The sequence below is a fragment of the Lactuca sativa genome, chromosome 8 (genome assembly GCF_002870075.4).
Source record: "Lactuca sativa cultivar Salinas chromosome 8, Lsat_Salinas_v11, whole genome shotgun sequence".
Taxonomy (NCBI): domain Eukaryota; kingdom Viridiplantae; phylum Streptophyta; class Magnoliopsida; order Asterales; family Asteraceae; genus Lactuca; species Lactuca sativa.
The window spans coordinates 61,427,083-61,444,815 of record NC_056630.2 but is presented as its reverse complement, the minus strand read 5'-3'; the positions used below and the strand labels follow the sequence as shown (position 1 = coordinate 61,444,815).

Below are 17,733 nucleotides of genomic sequence, written 5' to 3'. Positions count from 1 at the left end.
ACAACAGGATAATATTGTCTTTTTTTCATTATTCAGTACAGTCAATTAGATGTACAATCAAACAACATAGTTTCTAGTCAGAAAACTTTTCCATATAATACTTTCACAGACAACACTTTCCCAACAGAAATATTAACTGGGCCTAAGTTTGTAACATTTCTATAGTGAGACAAACACATTAGAGATCAAACATGTAATTTATATTAAAAAAATATACAAAAGAAAAGATTCTATTATGTCGGTCACTCGTCAATTAATGGAATTATTCAAGTATCAATTATTCAAATAACAACAGAGACCATATAATAATATTATTCCCATTAGTTCTTTCAATTAACTAAATTCTTTAAACATCAATGATCCTGAGAAAATATCAACCATATGTGTGCTCATATAACTAATATTGCTTGAATTATTCTTGTTTATATTCAAACAAATTACAACAAGAACAAGAAAAATAACTTGATATTTTTAACTTTTAAGTTAATGAATTAGATCAAAAACCAAAAGTATCGATGTTCTTGTTCAATGTTCAATGTTCATACTTCATACCCATTTAATTAATCTTAAATCGCATTTAGTTCTAACTGAATTCAGAAATTCGAATCACAATCTGTCATCAGAATTATTTCAAAAGGTAGAAGTATTTAACGAAAGAGATATAGATTACACTGACTGATTCCATCATTTGGATGAATTGTTGGACTTGGACATCATCTTCCTGAACTCCTCAAAATTGACATAACCATCGCCATCGGAATCCACGGATTTGATCATATTAGTACAATCATCAAGGCTGCAGTTTTCTTCCATTCCCAACCGACTTAAGATCTGGTGCAACTCGGAAGCCGAAATCAACCCGTTCTTATTCAGATCGTAAAGCTTGAACGCATCATGAAGCTCCTTCATCCCGCCGTCATCTTCGCCGCCGGCGTTAGCGCTTCCTTTAAGGAAACCGGCGAACTCCTCCAGGTTAATGAAACCGTCGCAGTCGGTGTCTATATCCTCCATTATTTGCTTTACCACGTCCAGAGACGTGTCGGATCCGAGAGCCTTCATGACATCGACGAGCTCCACGGCGGTGATCTTGCCGTTTCCGTTAACGTCAAAACGGCTGAAGACTTGCTTTACTTCGTCCATGTTGGTAAGGTAAGCCGACGCGCTGTTGCTTTCAGTTGCCATCGCTGAAAGTAAGGATGGGATAAGGGGGGATTTGGAGAAGATGAGTAGGAGATTGGGTAGGAGTAGGACGCGTGTTGATTAGGGTCGAATCCAATTCGTCAAAAGCTGAAATGCATCAAATAATGGTCAAAAAGGAGCTACAATTATTTATCGCCTGTTTCTTTTCATCATCAAAAAAAAAAAAAAAAAATTAATAGCATTTAATAAAAATTTAAATTTTTTAGACAAGAATACATAAATGGTTCCGTCGTTTAAAAAAGTAATGTTTAATTTTTAATTTTTTTTCCCACAATATTTATGGTTATATCAACATACTGTTAATTTATTAATCAAAAAGCTTTTCTCCTCCTTTGTTTTTAAAAGAAGTTGACGTCGAACTTTTCCTCACAATGGTGATGTGGAAGTTCGGGAGTGAGGATTACATCTTGGACCGACTTCAAAGATAGATATCAAAACTGAAATATTTCATTTTTTCAGCAAGAAATTTAAGCTTTAGTATTCTATGAAATTCTTTAAACAAGCATTTCTCATTCGTTTTAAGTCCGATTGACATATAATTTTTTTCCAACTTGTAATTTAGAGTTTGTAGATGATTTTAGACTATAATTTTGTTGTTTTTGGTGTTACATTCAATGAATTACAGTCCTTCAATGATGAGATTTCAAAGTTGAAATATTTCACCCTTTTGTAAGAAATTTATGCTTTTGTATTCTATGGAATTCTTTAAAGAAGCATATCTCATTCGTTTTAAGTCGGATTGACATGCGTTTTTTCCAACGTGTAAATTAGAGTTTATAGATGATTTTAGACTATAATTTTGTTGTTTATGGTGTTATATTCAATGAGTTACAATCTTTCAAACAAAATGGTATAAAGTATAAACAATCAAAGCTTGACCGTTCCAAAGGGCACAAGAAATAGAAACATATTCATTTTTACGAGTTGTACCGTATCAAACCCAAAAAAAATATTTATTTTAATGAGTTGTACCATATCAAACCCAACAACATATTTGTTTTAACAAGTTGTATCAAACCTAAAAATGCGTTTTAACTAGCTGTACCTTATGTATGTCATGTTGTACCGGTCCAAAGAGGTCCAAGAATCGGAAAACTCGGACCTGGACCTGGAACCGGTAAGTCTCATCCGGTCTGGTCCATGGTCCACAATATTCTCCAAAACCAGTCTGGTCTAAGAGCCGTTCTGGTTCGGTCCAGTCCGGTCTAGTCCAAATGCTCACCCCTTGTTCTTGGTGGTCTCCCAAGTTATCGTTATAGATGACATGATTTTATGAAGTAGTTCGAGAAAGCATATGAAAAGTGTTGGTGTTGTTTCCAGTGATCCTAACCAAGACAGATTTCGAGAAAGAAATCCAGTTTATGGGGGGAGAATTGTAACATTCATTTTCAGGACGTTTCTTATTTTGGATTTTAGCTTGGCAAAGGTGTGGTGATGGAGGAACCACGAAATTGCATTATCTGTTAGAGGAACACACATATGTATTGTACCACGACGTAGGAGGGAGCTGGCCACAACGTGATGACTGTATTGGTCCAAAACCCTAGATTTTAGGGTTTGTGCCTTATTTAAAGACACTAAATCCTATGGTTGCCTCATTTGGCAGCCTCTACCCGCTGAGATTTGATTCCATCCAAACCTTAGACTCCATTGTTGATTTGTGAGGTTTTGTGATGATTTTGGTACCTTGAAGAAGAAGAAGGTGTCCTTGGTGCATAGATCCAACAAGTAAACCTCCTCATCATTATCTTGTGTATTTTCTGGACTCTTGTAAGTCCTCAAGCTTCTACCTTTTGTGTTCAAGCATGTTAGATCTAGACTTGTACCCACTTTTCGCCATGTTTGGGATGGTTTGAGTAGATGGATTTCAATTGGCAATTTTATGGGTCCTTCTAGTTTCTTTGTAGTCTCTTGTCCCAGATCTAAAGAATTATGGAGTTTTGGTTCCATGCGTGAGGCTTTAACCTTATTTTCACCATTTTGACCTAACTTAAGCCCAAGACATGCATGTCTATAAATCAATGATTTTTATGATGTATTGAGTGTATGCGAGCCTTCTGGAAAGTATGAATGTGTAGGTGGAAGGATTAAGAGCTTAATGCATTAAGCTGATCTGAGCAATTTCCAGTTTCCACGACGTGGCATCATATAGTCTTTAAGACTATTTTTTCTTAAAGCTACCACGACATGGCTAATGGGTTGACACTATGTGGGGGTCAGCTGAGGTTGACTATGACTATTGACCTTTTGACCATGTTGAATTTTAGTCAACTTGAGGGTTTCACGGTGTAGAGTGAGAGGGTACTTCTATATTATTGTTTAGGTTCCTCGTAGTACTAGTCTTTAGTAATGAGAATTGTCGTGTATAACTGTTATTTGTGAGGCGAGTCTTCTCACTGTATTACCTATGTCATAGTGGTGTGAATGTTAGACTAACTGAGTCTTATTTGCCGATTGCTGATATATGTGCTTCGAATTGCTGATAAATCTAGGATTGTTATGAGACCATGAGACTACGAATAGTTCCCAGGGTGGCTGATAACCCACAGGGCTTGCTGTTAGCCCACAAAGCGTGTTGTTAGCCCACATGACATGTTGTTAGCTCATTAGGACTGCTAATAGTCCCCGAGGTTGCTGGTAACCCATAATTGTTATGTATGTTGTGTTATATGTGATATTTTGGAAAACTCACTAAGCGTCGTGCTTACATTTGTTGATTAAATTTGTTTCAGGTACTTTAGATTATCGCGGGAAGGTGATGACTTGACTGTACATACACCTAAAGCTTTTGAGATTACACATATTTATGATACTCTGCTTCTGGATCATTATATTTGGTATTTATGGTTTTCTTGACTTGATTTTATGGAAACAATGTTTTCACTTAATTTAAAAATGAAATATTTTGTTTTTAAATTGGGACGTTACATTCTAAACATCCAGATGTTGTCTAATTAGACCGTGAGAATTGATATAATTCTAACATATTAAACTTCAATGTGCATGACTCTTAAAATTGTTTTAAATCCAACAATTCCCAACAATGGTATCAAAGTAATTTTTAGACATTATAATCACCATTGATTGATTTTGATTGTTCGTGTTCATCCCTCTTGATGTTCACGGTAATGATCAAAACACTTCAAAATCAAAATATTTGGACATTTAGCATTTAATGGTTTTAATATACTTTTTTTCAAGAGAAATAATATTATTGGTTGCTTACGGTTCCAAGAGAGCTAAAATGACTTTGGGTTAATTTTAACTGATATGATCCCCAATTTGAGCTAAAATGAATTTGAGCGATTTCTAGTGGTTGCTTACAACTTCTAGAGAGGTACTTAAGTCGTTGATAAGAAAAGGTTTGGTAATAAGTCCTAGCAGGGTACCATAGTACTGCAATAATACCCATTTGTATGAACCAGTAAAAAGGATGTAGATTGGTCTATGGTTTGTGTGGAGTTTAGACCTACTACTTGATGAGTGACCTAATGTAAGTTCTTACTTCTATCTCTTTGTCGTTGATCTATATTCGAAAAATGGTAAACCACACCATCTGAGTAGCCCACGTCAATCCGTCCCAAAGCCATATGAGAAGTAAATTCTGAAACACTAGCAATATTTTGGGCTTGTCAGGATTTGAACCTTGAACCCTCATGTGAGGAATTCCAAACTTTAACCATCAAGATCTCATCATGTTGGCAATCTATTGTTTGTATAGTATAATGGTCAAACAAAAACAAATGACAAACAACAACCAAATGGCCTTTGGCCTAGCATATTAGGAGGTTACAGACAGGTGCTCTTTCAACCAAAAGATTGAGGGTGCAGGTCCCGCTTGGGACAAAATGTTATGTTTAGGAGTAGAGTAGTGAGTGTGTAGGTAAGTTGTTATAACAAAAATGACAAGCAACAATTTCAATATTTATTTCTATTTTTGTTGCACATTGCTGAGTATCATGACCTATCAAAAGCCGAACAATATTTTGTAAGAGACTTGAAATGCGGAGAGAACGAAATATGAATTGCGGAATATATAAATATTAGCTGACAAAATGAGACAAGAAAAACGAATATAAGACAACATGACATCTTATTTCAAATTACGAATTTGGCAAAAGCTTAGAACATGAATTTTGCAGAAAATACAAACTTAAAGAGTGTTCTTTAAGTTGTACATCAACCAAACAACTACACCCACTTTATACACATCGAAGAAGAGTAACATGGTATAAAATGTGACAAAATTTAGTTAAAACACTTGCATGAACACTAATAGACAACAAGTCGTCTAAAACTAAGGCACTTTTCTGGACCAAAAATGGGCCTTTCATAATTAATCAATGGACCTAAATCTAAATCAGTTAACCAGGCCCATTATCCACCTCTAATATATAAGGCGAATAGGTTTCATCATATTTCAACATGTTCTTGATCATACAAATATATGTTGATCAAGAAACATGGCAATTCAGCAAAACAGAAATTATCCATACATTTAAAAAAGTATATTATATAAAAAGCACATAGTTCACAAATTTTTTTTATTTGCTTATGCAATCAAACAAATTACAGATTCTTCTCTCATTTTATTGTCATTGAAGAATCCTCTAGCCTTTTGGCTTTCTGGTGGTGATTTGGTTGTCATTTTAACCAAATAAAAAACTCAAAAAGGAGAATTTATCCTTTTTCCCTTCTGGTCTTGAAATAATAAGAAGCATTTACAATTTCAAACAATTAGCATTTACAAACATCTAACACCAAGGAATCAAAGAATTGCTAAATCCCACAAATTTTCTTTAAAAAATTTTCATACGCGCTTTCGGATTATAGTTTGACGGGATTTTCGTGTCCACATGATCAAGAATCCCAAAATCCCAATTCCAGCAAATGTCCACATCACCACCAGCCAACTTGGCATTGGAGTCGGAAACAAACCTAACCATAAAAATAATTAATAATAATAATAAATAATAATATCATCAACAAAAACAAAACTACTTACTTCACAACAAAGTGATGAAAATAAAACTCACCATATCCAAACTTGATACATATGAAGAGTTCAATGATGCAAATTGCAAGGGAAAGCCAACAAAAAGCTCCCACCTTTTTCACCGGTTTTCTGAAAATATATTTATATCACCATAAAAAAAATTATATAAGTAACACAACCTCTCTTTAAGATTTTCATAATAAAAGAATAGTATTTCAAGATAAAGACATCCACACATAATCTAATAGGACCCATTCCCATTTGTCAGAAGAAGTTGTACTGTGTTTGACATGCATTGAACTATGACTGATGTCAATGAGACAATGTCAGATACCCTAAATACTATTTGTACTGTGTTTGACATGCATTGGAATATGACCGATGTCAACGAGACAATGTCAGATACCCTAAAAATACTATTTATACTGTGTTTGACATGCATTGGTTATGACTGATATGAATGGGACAGTGTCTATTATATATGGATAAATATAAACATGGTTATAAGAAAGAGAGGGGTTTTTTTTTTACCGATCTTGTAGGTAAGAATTATACTCTCGAATTGTAGGGATTGCAATGAGCCACCAAAGGACCAATCTATAAACAATGATTGGGTTTCTAGGAGGAACCCAAAGGCAAAATTTTAAGAAAAAAGTATTGAGTTCAACTGTTAAGAACACAATGCAAAGGCTAAGAACTTGAATGAATCTCCATGGGCCAAGTAGTGGATGCCATTCATCTTTGTCCCAATGTGCAGGAGTGAATTGACCCAATGTTCTTTTCACCTGAAAAAAAAAAAAGAAATAAAAAATTCAGTAAAATGAAGATTTTTTTTGGAGCTTAAAGAAATGTATAAAAAGATGATGTACTTTGCCTAATATATTCGGTTGACGACTTATTCCAACCCATTCGTATGTTTTTCCATCAAAATATCGAACAGTATGCATTCCTGCCCATATACCTGTGCAAAAGCAAGGGCTTTTTAGTAAATTTCCAAATGTAGATGTTGAAATTTGAGTAATTTGGAGATGATAAAGTACAACACTATATGCTTTTTTTTTTGTGGTTTCTTACCAAACCAATTGCAGATTAATATATCAAGAATAATACTGTCCCACCAACACTCATTGAAATTTGGCAACATATGGCGAAAAGTCAGCTGAAAAATAAAAGAAAAACATTAACTCATGGCTAAGGAATGGAAGGAATCACATTCCTTCAAGAATGGAATGGAATGAACCATTCCATTCCTGTGCTGATTCCATCATACATAACACTAACCTCCATTAATTCAAATCCAATTGATAACACCCACAAAAGGGGCTGATTACGGATCATTATTGCTTTACCCCACCACCCGAAAATATGAGCAGGAACAAATTCATCAAAAAGTGTCTCCTGAAAAACCCAAAACAATTTTAAATCTAAAGATGAAAAAAAAAGACTTGTTTGATACTCAAAACTACAAAATCTTTTTTCAAAGGAAAAGAAGATATGAAAAAGATTGTGAAAGAAGAAATCATACATAAACATTTATAAACCTGCTAGTTGGATTATCAGCCACATAAATTCGACAATCACTACCATATGATCTCTCAGGAAGCTCTGAGAAGATGTCAAAAATGTCAAAGATGTCAAAGATAAAGTCAACACATCAAATAAACTAATTTATATGAAATGTAAATAATACAAAATATGTTACCAATTCCAAGATCAGGGTGGAGATACTTCATAAGCTGCCTAGCATCATCACGATTCTGACATGAAAAGTTTTAGCCGAGTTTTAGGTGGTGGGGATTGTGGAAATTACAAATTTACCCCCCAAAAATGTTGAGAAGGTTCCATATAAGGGTATTAGCATAAAGAAAGTAAAGATAAAAAAAGTCAACCTGGAAAAGCAAAAAAGTCAAAGCAACAAGGTAGATAACAGCCATTCCATGAACTAATCGCCAAATTGCAGGATGTGGTCTAATTAGTAACCTGAAAAAGATCATGAGATTATTGAAAGATTAAAGTCTTGTAGGGGTAATGTTGTCATTTTCTCAAAAACTTAATTATAATGATATGGGCAACTTTGTTAAATCAAGAAACTTACGTTGAAGGAGCTTGCAGCAAACAATAAGTCAGAAAAACTGCAATCATTGCCCATATGCCCCTTTAATAAGAAATAAAGATTAGAATAAATGAACAATAATTGCATGAATGACACAAAATCATCATATGAATAATAATAATAATAATAAAAAAAAAGATTCACCTTTTGACTGATGTAACAAGATCAGGCGATGAATTACTTTCAGGAGTAAGAGCTCCACTTGCCCAACTGAAAAGTAAAATAATTTAATCATAACTTATACAAAAAACAAGATTTGAAAACCCAAATGAATAACAATGAAATGGTTAATGATTAGAAATACAAGAATCTTGATTTTTGAACATGAAATTCAAGAAACTTACATAAGAAAACATGCACCAATGAATAACAATGAAATAGTTCGAGGTTTGTAGGCCCAAGCTGTCCATGGGTCGAGTTCTTCATCAGTAGATGAAGTGCTCACTTCGCCATTAATATTGTAATGAATTATATGTTCTCTTCTTCTTCCTCTCCTATTAAAACCATTAGTCTCCATAAAGCTATATCTTGATCACTACAAATAAATTAAAAAACCATGATTATAGTTGATTAGTGAATAATCCTTAAAAGAAGTCAATAAAGGGATATGTAAAGTAAAAGTACACAAGAAATTAAGGCCGAAGGGATGTGGTTTCATTTCCATGGAGAATAGCTGGATGCAATGCATGAATTTAAAAAAGGGGAAAATGAATTTAGGTTGACTAAATGGTCAAGATTAGAAAAAGAAGAAACGGAAGAAGGCATAAAACGTCATACGATTATCGTTTTATAATCAAAGAATTTAAATTGATTTCAAAGATTATCGTATATGAAGAATTCAAGTAAGATTCGAGAGGAAATTTATGAGAAAAACACTATTTTCACACACAGAAAGAGATTAGAGACCTTTGATAAGTTGACGAAATTCTATCGATCCTTGCTTTTCCTACAGTTTTCTAATTAAAAAGGATCGAAGAATGTATCAATTCCACAACATAATTCGAGCACCCACATATTGGCTTTCAATCATATCGCCATCGAATCTCAAATCAAACACTAAAAACAAAACCATGTCGTCAAAATGCGATGCATAATCAACAAACCCAACTTGAAATTTCCATCAAACATTGAAAACCCATATCAGAACCAAAAAAGAATACAGAAATTAATGAAGAGATGGTAATACAGAGTGCATGAAAATGGATAAAGAAGGTACATATAGGTATTAAAAAGTACACAGACATACATGTACATCAGAACAGATTATCAGGAGAGAGAAAGAGAGAGTTTATTACATATTAACTGAGCCCTAGCCGCAAGATTGGAAGGAAAAAAGATCCGTACCCTTTGATCTCTGAAAGAAAAGAGGTCAATGATGAAATATATATTGGGAAGAACTGATGGAAGGTATGATTAATCAGGGTTTTGAAAGGCTAGAAGCTAACTGAATTCTTTTCTCTCTTTCAATTTATATTCTTTCAAAAATGTTTCTTGATTAATCCGTGTTTGTATATATATAGGGCGTGTATGTATATATTGGTGCCACAGAGAGATGAGAGAGAGAAAAACAGTGATATGGGAGAAGAAAAAGTACGATGGTCCAGAGAGAGAGAGAGAGAGAAAAGACAGATTTTATAAGATAGAGGAGAATTAGGAAGCCAAAGAACGTAACATAAATTGTTATGTGTAAGGGTGTGTTGTATAATTATGTGATAATAATATCCTTTTGTTTTATTCTTTTTATCTCCTTTTTCTTCTACTTTTTAAGTTTCAAGAAAAAAGTTTATGGCTTTTATAAGTTTAGACCCAAAAGAATGAATAAAGGTTGCACAAATTTATAATTTATATCGTTTAATTCAACGGTTTTGATAAATTTATATTATAATAGATAATTCAGAGATTTAAATCTAAAGATAATAGTATAATTTATTACCAAATTAAGATCTAATACTTGAAATGAAAATTAACTTTTGCTAATATATATAGATTTTTATAAATATGTTTTTAAAATAACAATTAAATATATTTTTTTAAATTGAATTGGCTTTTTTTAAAGTGGAAAGAATTATTCAACTTAATTATGACCAACATTTTTTTTTGTGCTTCTTCATTCTATTTTAAGACATTTAATCATGTTGGGATTTTGATTGATGTTTTGCGATGCTTTTATATGGTTTTTAGTATTCAAATTAATCTTCAAAAATCTAATTTTTTCGGGATTAGTGTCTATCAATAGGGGTGGATTAATTTGTTTAAGTTATATATTGTAAAAGTGCAAAATTGCTTTTTATTTACTTGGGTCTCCTGTTTGGTGCTTGTATGTCGTGGTTTAATGCCAGGAATGTCATTATAGATAACTTTCAAATAAAATTGGCTTCTTGGCAGATTTGATTACTTTCTATAGGGGTCGTGCTATGGAACTGAAGTCAATGTTGGGTTCTTTAGGAATCTTTTATATGACTCTCTTCTGCATGCCAAGTGTGGTTAACAGACATCTTGAGAAGGTTAGAGCATGTTTTTTTTTTTTTTTTTTTTTTTTTGGGGGGGGGGGGGGGGGGGGGGAGGGAGGAAGAAGGTAACCATAAATTACATTGGGTTAAATGAGAGATTATTTTAGCCAATAAACAAAACGGTGGTTTGAATATTGGTTCATTGGAAGCTTTTAACAAAACTTTGCTTCTTAAATGGAAGTGACGTTTTTTAGTGGATTATGATTCAATATGGGTTAAAGTTTGAAAGTCTTTGTACGGGAAACATGGTGGTTTTAGTTGGAATGATGGTTCGGTTCGTAAAAGATGAGTTTAGCATTCGATCATTGGTACAATCAATCAACTCATGACATCGGAGCAATCTCAAGGGATGCTATTATTCAAAAAGTTGGTAATGGATTGAATACTTCTTTTAGGAAAGACAAGTGGATTGATGATAGTCCTTTGATGGTGTGGTTTCCTAGACTTTTTATTTTGGAGACCGATAAAGATTGTTGTATTAATCAAATATAGAATGTGGTTGATTGGAATTGGAGTTGGTCTTGCCCAATCAAGGGGTAATTTTTGGATGCTACAAGATTTGACGACCCTTATCTTTCAGTTCGTTTTTTCGGAGTGTAGAGATAAGTGGGTGTGGGATGTTGGCGGTTCTGTTGAGTTTGTCGTGTTAAAAGCCCATACATTTATAGATGAAATAAATATGTCAGATGGAATAAATATGTCATTCTTAAAGTAAATATTTTCTATTTGAGATGTCATTTAAATAGGTTACAAACTCGTATGAAACTGTTTAATAAAGGCGTGGATGTCCCTTCGGTGGTTTGTTCTGATTTCAATGATGATTTGGAATATATCTATCATCATCTCATTCGGTGCGAAGTGGCTGCTAATATTTGGACGTTTTTTGAGAGATGGTGCGATGTTGTTATTCCTAATTTTGCAGAAATTAAAGATATGGTTGTTTGGATCGATTCCCTTCTTTTGTCTGTTGCCAAGCAAAGTACAGTGGAAGCGATTGTCATGATTATGTGGTGGTTGCTTTGGAATTTTAGGAACGATATTATTTTTAATGGTCAAAAGATAAAAAGGATTATGTTGATTGCTAGTTTGATCAATTACTTGTATAATTGGTTTGTTTGTAGAAATAAGAAGCTTTCTATTAGCCGGGTTGCGTGGTTTTCAACCCCTATTCTTTCCATTCCCTTGTAATCTTCCTATTCTAATAAAAGAATAGTTTTATTCTCCTTTTGACATGTGTCATCTTATTAAACCTATTAATTAATGCATGTTTTATTCTTCTTTTGTCATGTGTCACCATATTATGTCTCCTAATTAATACTTGCCACATGTCAACCTATTGATTATTATTTTAAATTTTAAATTTTCCATTCTATCTACATTAAATTAATAGCATTAAAATAAAATTAATACAAATTATAAAGTGATATAATTTCACATATTTATTTAAAATCAATAATTATAGTTTTATATAACTAAAAAATCTCCTAATTAATAATTTATTTAAAATAATTGATTAATAACTTTGAATTTTCACTAAAAAAACTTAATTAATTTTGTAACCGTTGTTCCCACGGGTTATAAACTAGTTATATCATATATGTTAGTTTTTTTCTAACTTTCTAATAAAATATTTAGTTAAAAAAAGTATCGAGTTAGGATTATGTTTTTTGGGTGGACATCTTTAATTTCTCTATTGATGTTGAGTGAACCAAACCAATTCCAAAGGGGCAACTTGGACTAATAGGTAAGATAAAATCGAACCGGAGAATATTTTGTATTTTACAATTTATTTATTTCACTCTTTAATTTATCCTTTAAATGTCTTGATTCATTAATCATTATAAATCATCCACTATATTGTATTTATGATGTCTTGAATCTTTTTTATGGTGTTTGCTTCTTTATGTTTGACATTGAGTGGCTAGGTTTCTTATATGATTCTTCAATCTTAGAGAATGTGGACTCGCTTCAAGATATTCCATACTCATGCTCATTCGTTTAAGACTCAATTTCTTTATTACTTTTTGCTCAAATCTTTACAAATTGAAATATACTAATGAGTTTATATTAATTCACGTGAAATATCAACATTCAACACACTTTCACCTGCATGAGGGTAACATTATTAGTAAGCATCATTTGAGCGACCCACACCAACCACTCCAAAGGCCCACGTGGGAGATCAATCACATAACACTAAAAATATTTTATGTGTGCTAGGGTTTCGACTATAGACCTGACCTCATGTGTGGAATTTCATTCCTCAATCATAGGGACATGTAATGTTATTACTATATATCTATTGTTAAAGTTTTGATCACAACAAGCATAAAATAAATCCAGTTTTAAAAGACAACATCCAATTACTTAAGTGAATCAACCATCTTGTCGACGGTGGATTCATTCACCAAACCTCAAGTCATATGTATATCATATAGGCTTTATCATGTGATTTCTTGGTAAACCCCGACATAGTTTACATCAAGAATGTATATGGCTTTACATTTAATCTGAATACAAACATCTCAACTACACAAACCAAAAGGGCAATTTTGCTTGGTTTTACCATCTCATCGTAGTCTTCTTTTCCAATCAAGGAATATTGATTTGAAATAGTATAATATGAGACTACGATTCATGGTAAAATCAAACAGGCCCTTCAATTGGTTGTTTGGAAAAATCCAAATTAAGTATAATTAGTTCATATAAGGGAAAATGACCTAAAAGGGTATTATAGTTCTCATTTTATACACTTTTATTCCTTATTGTTTTTTCTTATAAAATAAACCATTGAACTTGTTTTTATACACATTCAATCCTTATGACCGGCTACACAGGGTTAAGTTCTCAATTTGTACACATTTATTCCTTTATGTTTTTTTTTTCAAAATAAGTCGTTGTGTTTGTACATATTTAGTCCTTATGATTGGCTTCTTCATGTTTTGCTAACGTAACATCCTACATGAGAGAATCATTAATTAGGTATTTTCATCTGTGATTGATGTATTTTATATATAACCACTTAAAAAGATTTAAATTTATATCCTACTTATTTAACTCATCTAAAACACAATAGGCAATGTACCTAGTCGCGTAATAGTAAAGTAAAGTAAGTAAGAGTCGATCACAGGGAACATAATTCTAATTAAGAAAATGTTGCTACTAATTAAACTAAAGAAACAAACTTTAACCGAGAGGGGGGGGGGGGGTTATCTGATTTTTCAAGTTCGGAAAAACTTTATTAAAACAATCTACTAAAAATCTTCAAACTAAATCAAACAATTAGAAAATGAGATTTGATCAATAATTAAAAGATACTTTTGTTTAGCTTCAAATCCCCCCTTTTCCTATGGTTAATTTCAAACAATGGATTAATATATGTTGGATACCAAATTAAAAGTCACTAATTATCATGATCAGACTAACTAGTATATATCAATTCATGAAACTTAACCACAATGATCATGCAAATTAAGAACACTAAATTGATTTTGAAGATCTCTTTGGGCTATGAATGAATAGATCTAAGGATTATCTATCCATGATCAAGATAAGACAATCACACAACTATTATGATCAAATAACGCTCTTTAACATTGTTACTAACTTTACTATTTATACTAGGGTATGATCAACCTCTAGCTATAGCAATTTAATGATCATAAACAACTAGGAAAAAACAAGTTCATGCAATCAATGGCCACTTAAATACACAAAACCTGAGGTAAATTAATGACGATAGGAACTTTTAACATGCTAAGATGATGATCTACAAAACATAAGCTAAATCCAATTTCAATAATAAATAAAAACAGAAATTAAAACATATTAGGGTTCATGTAATCTAAACAAAAGTAAAGGGTATATAGCCCATGATTACAATAGAAAAACATGTAATCAAAGAGTAAGCTAGATTAAACTTGATAAACTATGAAAACCGGATGACTAGTTGTAGATCTTTACTCCAATCTCTCTAATACTCTTTCTCTAATCGAAATCTGATCTCCAAGGGTTTCTCAGAGGTTTTTGGTTGCTTCCCCTCGAAAATATCAACACCTCTCTTTTCTTCTTGACCTATTTATCGGTATTTAAACTTGCCAAAATCATTCAACTACATCGTGGCCACATGTTTTCCATGCTGTGGAATCCACTTAAAACGCATATGTAGCAAGTCATCGCAAATTAGTTGAGAACCTTCTATAATGCCACAACGTGGACCAGAGCTAACCACGCCATGGATTTTCCATTAAGCATGTTCTTATTCTTTTATCCTTTCTTTTTTAACCCCCAAGTTCCCAGCTTTGTCTAGTTTTGGTCCTATTTATTTGAGAATGTCCTTTTTTGCTACAAAATAAAGTTTATACTAATTAGTACCCGATATCTTTTTATTTTACCAAAATATAGATCAAATTTATTAAAATAATGCATAAATATATGTATAAATATGACAATAGCAGTGGCTCATCTGGGCAATGGAATCATGTATCGTTAATAACATTGTACTTTTGATATTAGTAATTGTTATAGTACAATACCAACTATACTTAATACGTGTAAAAACTTCATTCAATAGCAATATCAACTACATTACATCAGGTGAAAAAAAAATTGTCATAATGATTCCAATACCAATATCAACCAAGTTTCACTTAATTATAGAAGATTATAACCCTATCTCTACATTGAATTCTTCTTCAGCTGATTCACTTCTTTCTTGAGACATGAAACCTCCTCTTTAACAACTGCAATCTCATCTTCAAAATTTGGGGTCAATTTGACATGTTCTTCATCTATATATTGCCAAAATTTTCACTTTTTATTTGGTTTCTTCAATGACAAAAAAAAAATTAAGCATGTAAGAAAGAAGGTTAATTTGAAAAGAACACTAAACTCATTTGCTAAAAAATGGTTAAAAGTGACATGCCAAGGAATTAGGGAAAACTTTAATTTTTCTTTTACATAGTGTTCTTTTGTCTGATAAGTGCCAAGTTGAGTTAGGAGGAAGCAATCACAAAGAATCTCATAGAAGATATGATATTATTTGTGCATCCTTCCTCCTAACTCGACGTGGCACTTCCCAGACAAAAGAACACCATGTAAAAGAAAATTTAGAGTCTTCCATATTTCCTTGGTATGTCAATATTAACCATTTTCACTAAATGAGTTTTTTGTTCTTTTCAAAATTGACCTTCTTTCTTACCTGATTAATATTTGTTTTTTTGTTACCGAAGAAACCAGGTAAAAAGTGCCAAATTTGGCAATAGATAAATGAGGTACGTGTCAAATTGACCCCAAATTTTGAAGATGAGTTTGCATTTGTTAAATAGGAGGTTTCATGCCTCAAGAAAGAAGTGAGGAGTTGAAGAAGAATTCACATATTGATAGGGTTAAAATAAGTTTTAATCTTCTATAATGAAATGAAATTTGGTTGGTATTGGTATTGGAATCATTATGGTTAATGTATTTTTTTCACCTGGTTGATATTGTTATTGAATGAAATTGTTAATGGTATTAAATGTAGTTGGTTTTGTACTACAATAGTTACTAATATCAAAAGTACAACGTTATTAATGACACATGATTCCACTGCCTGACGAGCCACAAATGAGAACACCCCATTAATGATTCTCCTATGTAAGATGTCGTGTGAAGTGTGAGCAAAACATGATGAAACTGATCATAAAGACTGAATGTGTACAAAAACAACAAGGACTTATTTTGACCAAAAAAACATTAAGAACTAAATGTGTACAAATTGAGAACTTAACCTGGTGTAGCCGATCATAAGGACTAAATGTGTACAAAACAACACGTTTAAAGGCTTATTTTACAAGAAAAAAACAATAAGGACTAAATGTGTATAAAATAAAAACTATATTATCCTTATAGGTCATTTTCCCTTCATATAATTTATAATTTTAATGATTTACATCATTAAATTTACTAACTATTTATAAATATTTTATCAATTAGATTAGTAACTAATGAACGAGACACCCTCAATGAAGACATACAGTTTAAGAAAAAATGGATATTTCTATATTTTTTACACAAATATTATATAATATATCATTGTTGTAAATATAAGCTAAAACATATATCATTAAATTAAAATATTAAATCACTGATACTTTTTATCAGGATTTGTTATTCCCAAATATATGTTACATATTAGTTTATGAATATCGATTATATAGAAACATATTCTTTTGGTAATCGTTTTATTACACAACGAATCTTCTACTCTAATAAGTGAAGACTTTTTTGCCACATGTCATACTCTCGTTCATTTTCCCGAATGTCATTTTGTGGTTATTTTAAATTATTTTTTTTCCACATGTCATTTTATGGGTTCTCCTATTTTATTAAATTCCACATATAATAATTATAATAAATGGATATCAATTTTATTAATGGGCTTAACTTCTAATTTCAAAATTCCAAAATTAAAGTTCATTAGTTTCTTTAGTTTATTTATTTAAAATATTTATTTAAATTTAAAAGATAAAAAACATTTCAATTTTAATAATTTTTTTTTTCATTTTCTTATAAATTTGAAGTTCTCAAATATTTAAACCTTCATATTTAACTTTTATTCAAATTAACCCATGTAATACATGAGTTTTACAACTAGTCATAATATTATCCATCGTAATCTAATTCTTTAAAATTAATTAGAAGCATTTATATAGATCTTAAGTTGTTTTTAAGTTGTCAACAAATTTATTTCTTTAAAATTAAGATATATATATATATATATATATATATATATATATATATATATATATATATATATATATATGGTTAGGCTCAATATAGAATCATAATTAACCAAGGAACCAATCGTGAACATCGAAAATCATATCGATCAACGGCCACGGAAATAGATGTACACTTTTACATTGGACGCACAC

The 17,733-nt window shown here is 31.8% G+C and overlaps 2 protein-coding genes across 3 annotated transcripts; both read right to left on the bottom strand.

Moving 5' to 3' along the window:
- Nucleotides 1-555: 555 nt before the first annotated feature.
- LOC111911271 (calcium-binding allergen Ole e 8) lies at nucleotides 556-1,342 on the bottom strand. Its single transcript, XM_023907071.3, has one exon. The coding sequence runs from the start codon at nucleotides 1,180-1,182 to the stop codon at nucleotides 685-687; it is 498 nt and encodes a 165-aa protein (XP_023762839.1). The 5' UTR covers nucleotides 1,183-1,342; the 3' UTR covers nucleotides 556-684.
- A 4,385-nt stretch (nucleotides 1,343-5,727) lies between these two features.
- LOC111911270 (CDP-diacylglycerol--serine O-phosphatidyltransferase 1) lies at nucleotides 5,728-9,955 on the bottom strand. Of its 2 annotated transcripts, XM_023907070.3 has the most exons (13): nucleotides 9,605-9,950; nucleotides 8,654-8,844; nucleotides 8,454-8,519; nucleotides 8,292-8,351; nucleotides 8,086-8,176; nucleotides 7,899-7,953; nucleotides 7,722-7,801; nucleotides 7,478-7,594; nucleotides 7,271-7,355; nucleotides 7,066-7,157; nucleotides 6,728-6,981; nucleotides 6,237-6,325; nucleotides 5,728-6,138 (listed from the first exon to the last, which is right to left on the bottom strand). In XM_023907070.3, the coding sequence occupies exons 2-13, from the start codon at nucleotides 8,824-8,826 to the stop codon at nucleotides 6,011-6,013; spliced, it is 1,290 nt and encodes a 429-aa protein (XP_023762838.1). In that variant the 5' UTR covers nucleotides 8,827-8,844; nucleotides 9,605-9,950; the 3' UTR covers nucleotides 5,728-6,010. The 2 variants fall into 2 exon arrangements, with proteins under 2 accessions (XP_023762838.1, XP_052622533.1); XM_052766573.1 differs by lacking the exons at nucleotides 5,728-6,138; nucleotides 6,237-6,325 and having other exon boundaries at nucleotides 7,071-7,157; nucleotides 9,605-9,955.
- Between the last annotated feature and the right edge of the window lie 7,778 nt (nucleotides 9,956-17,733).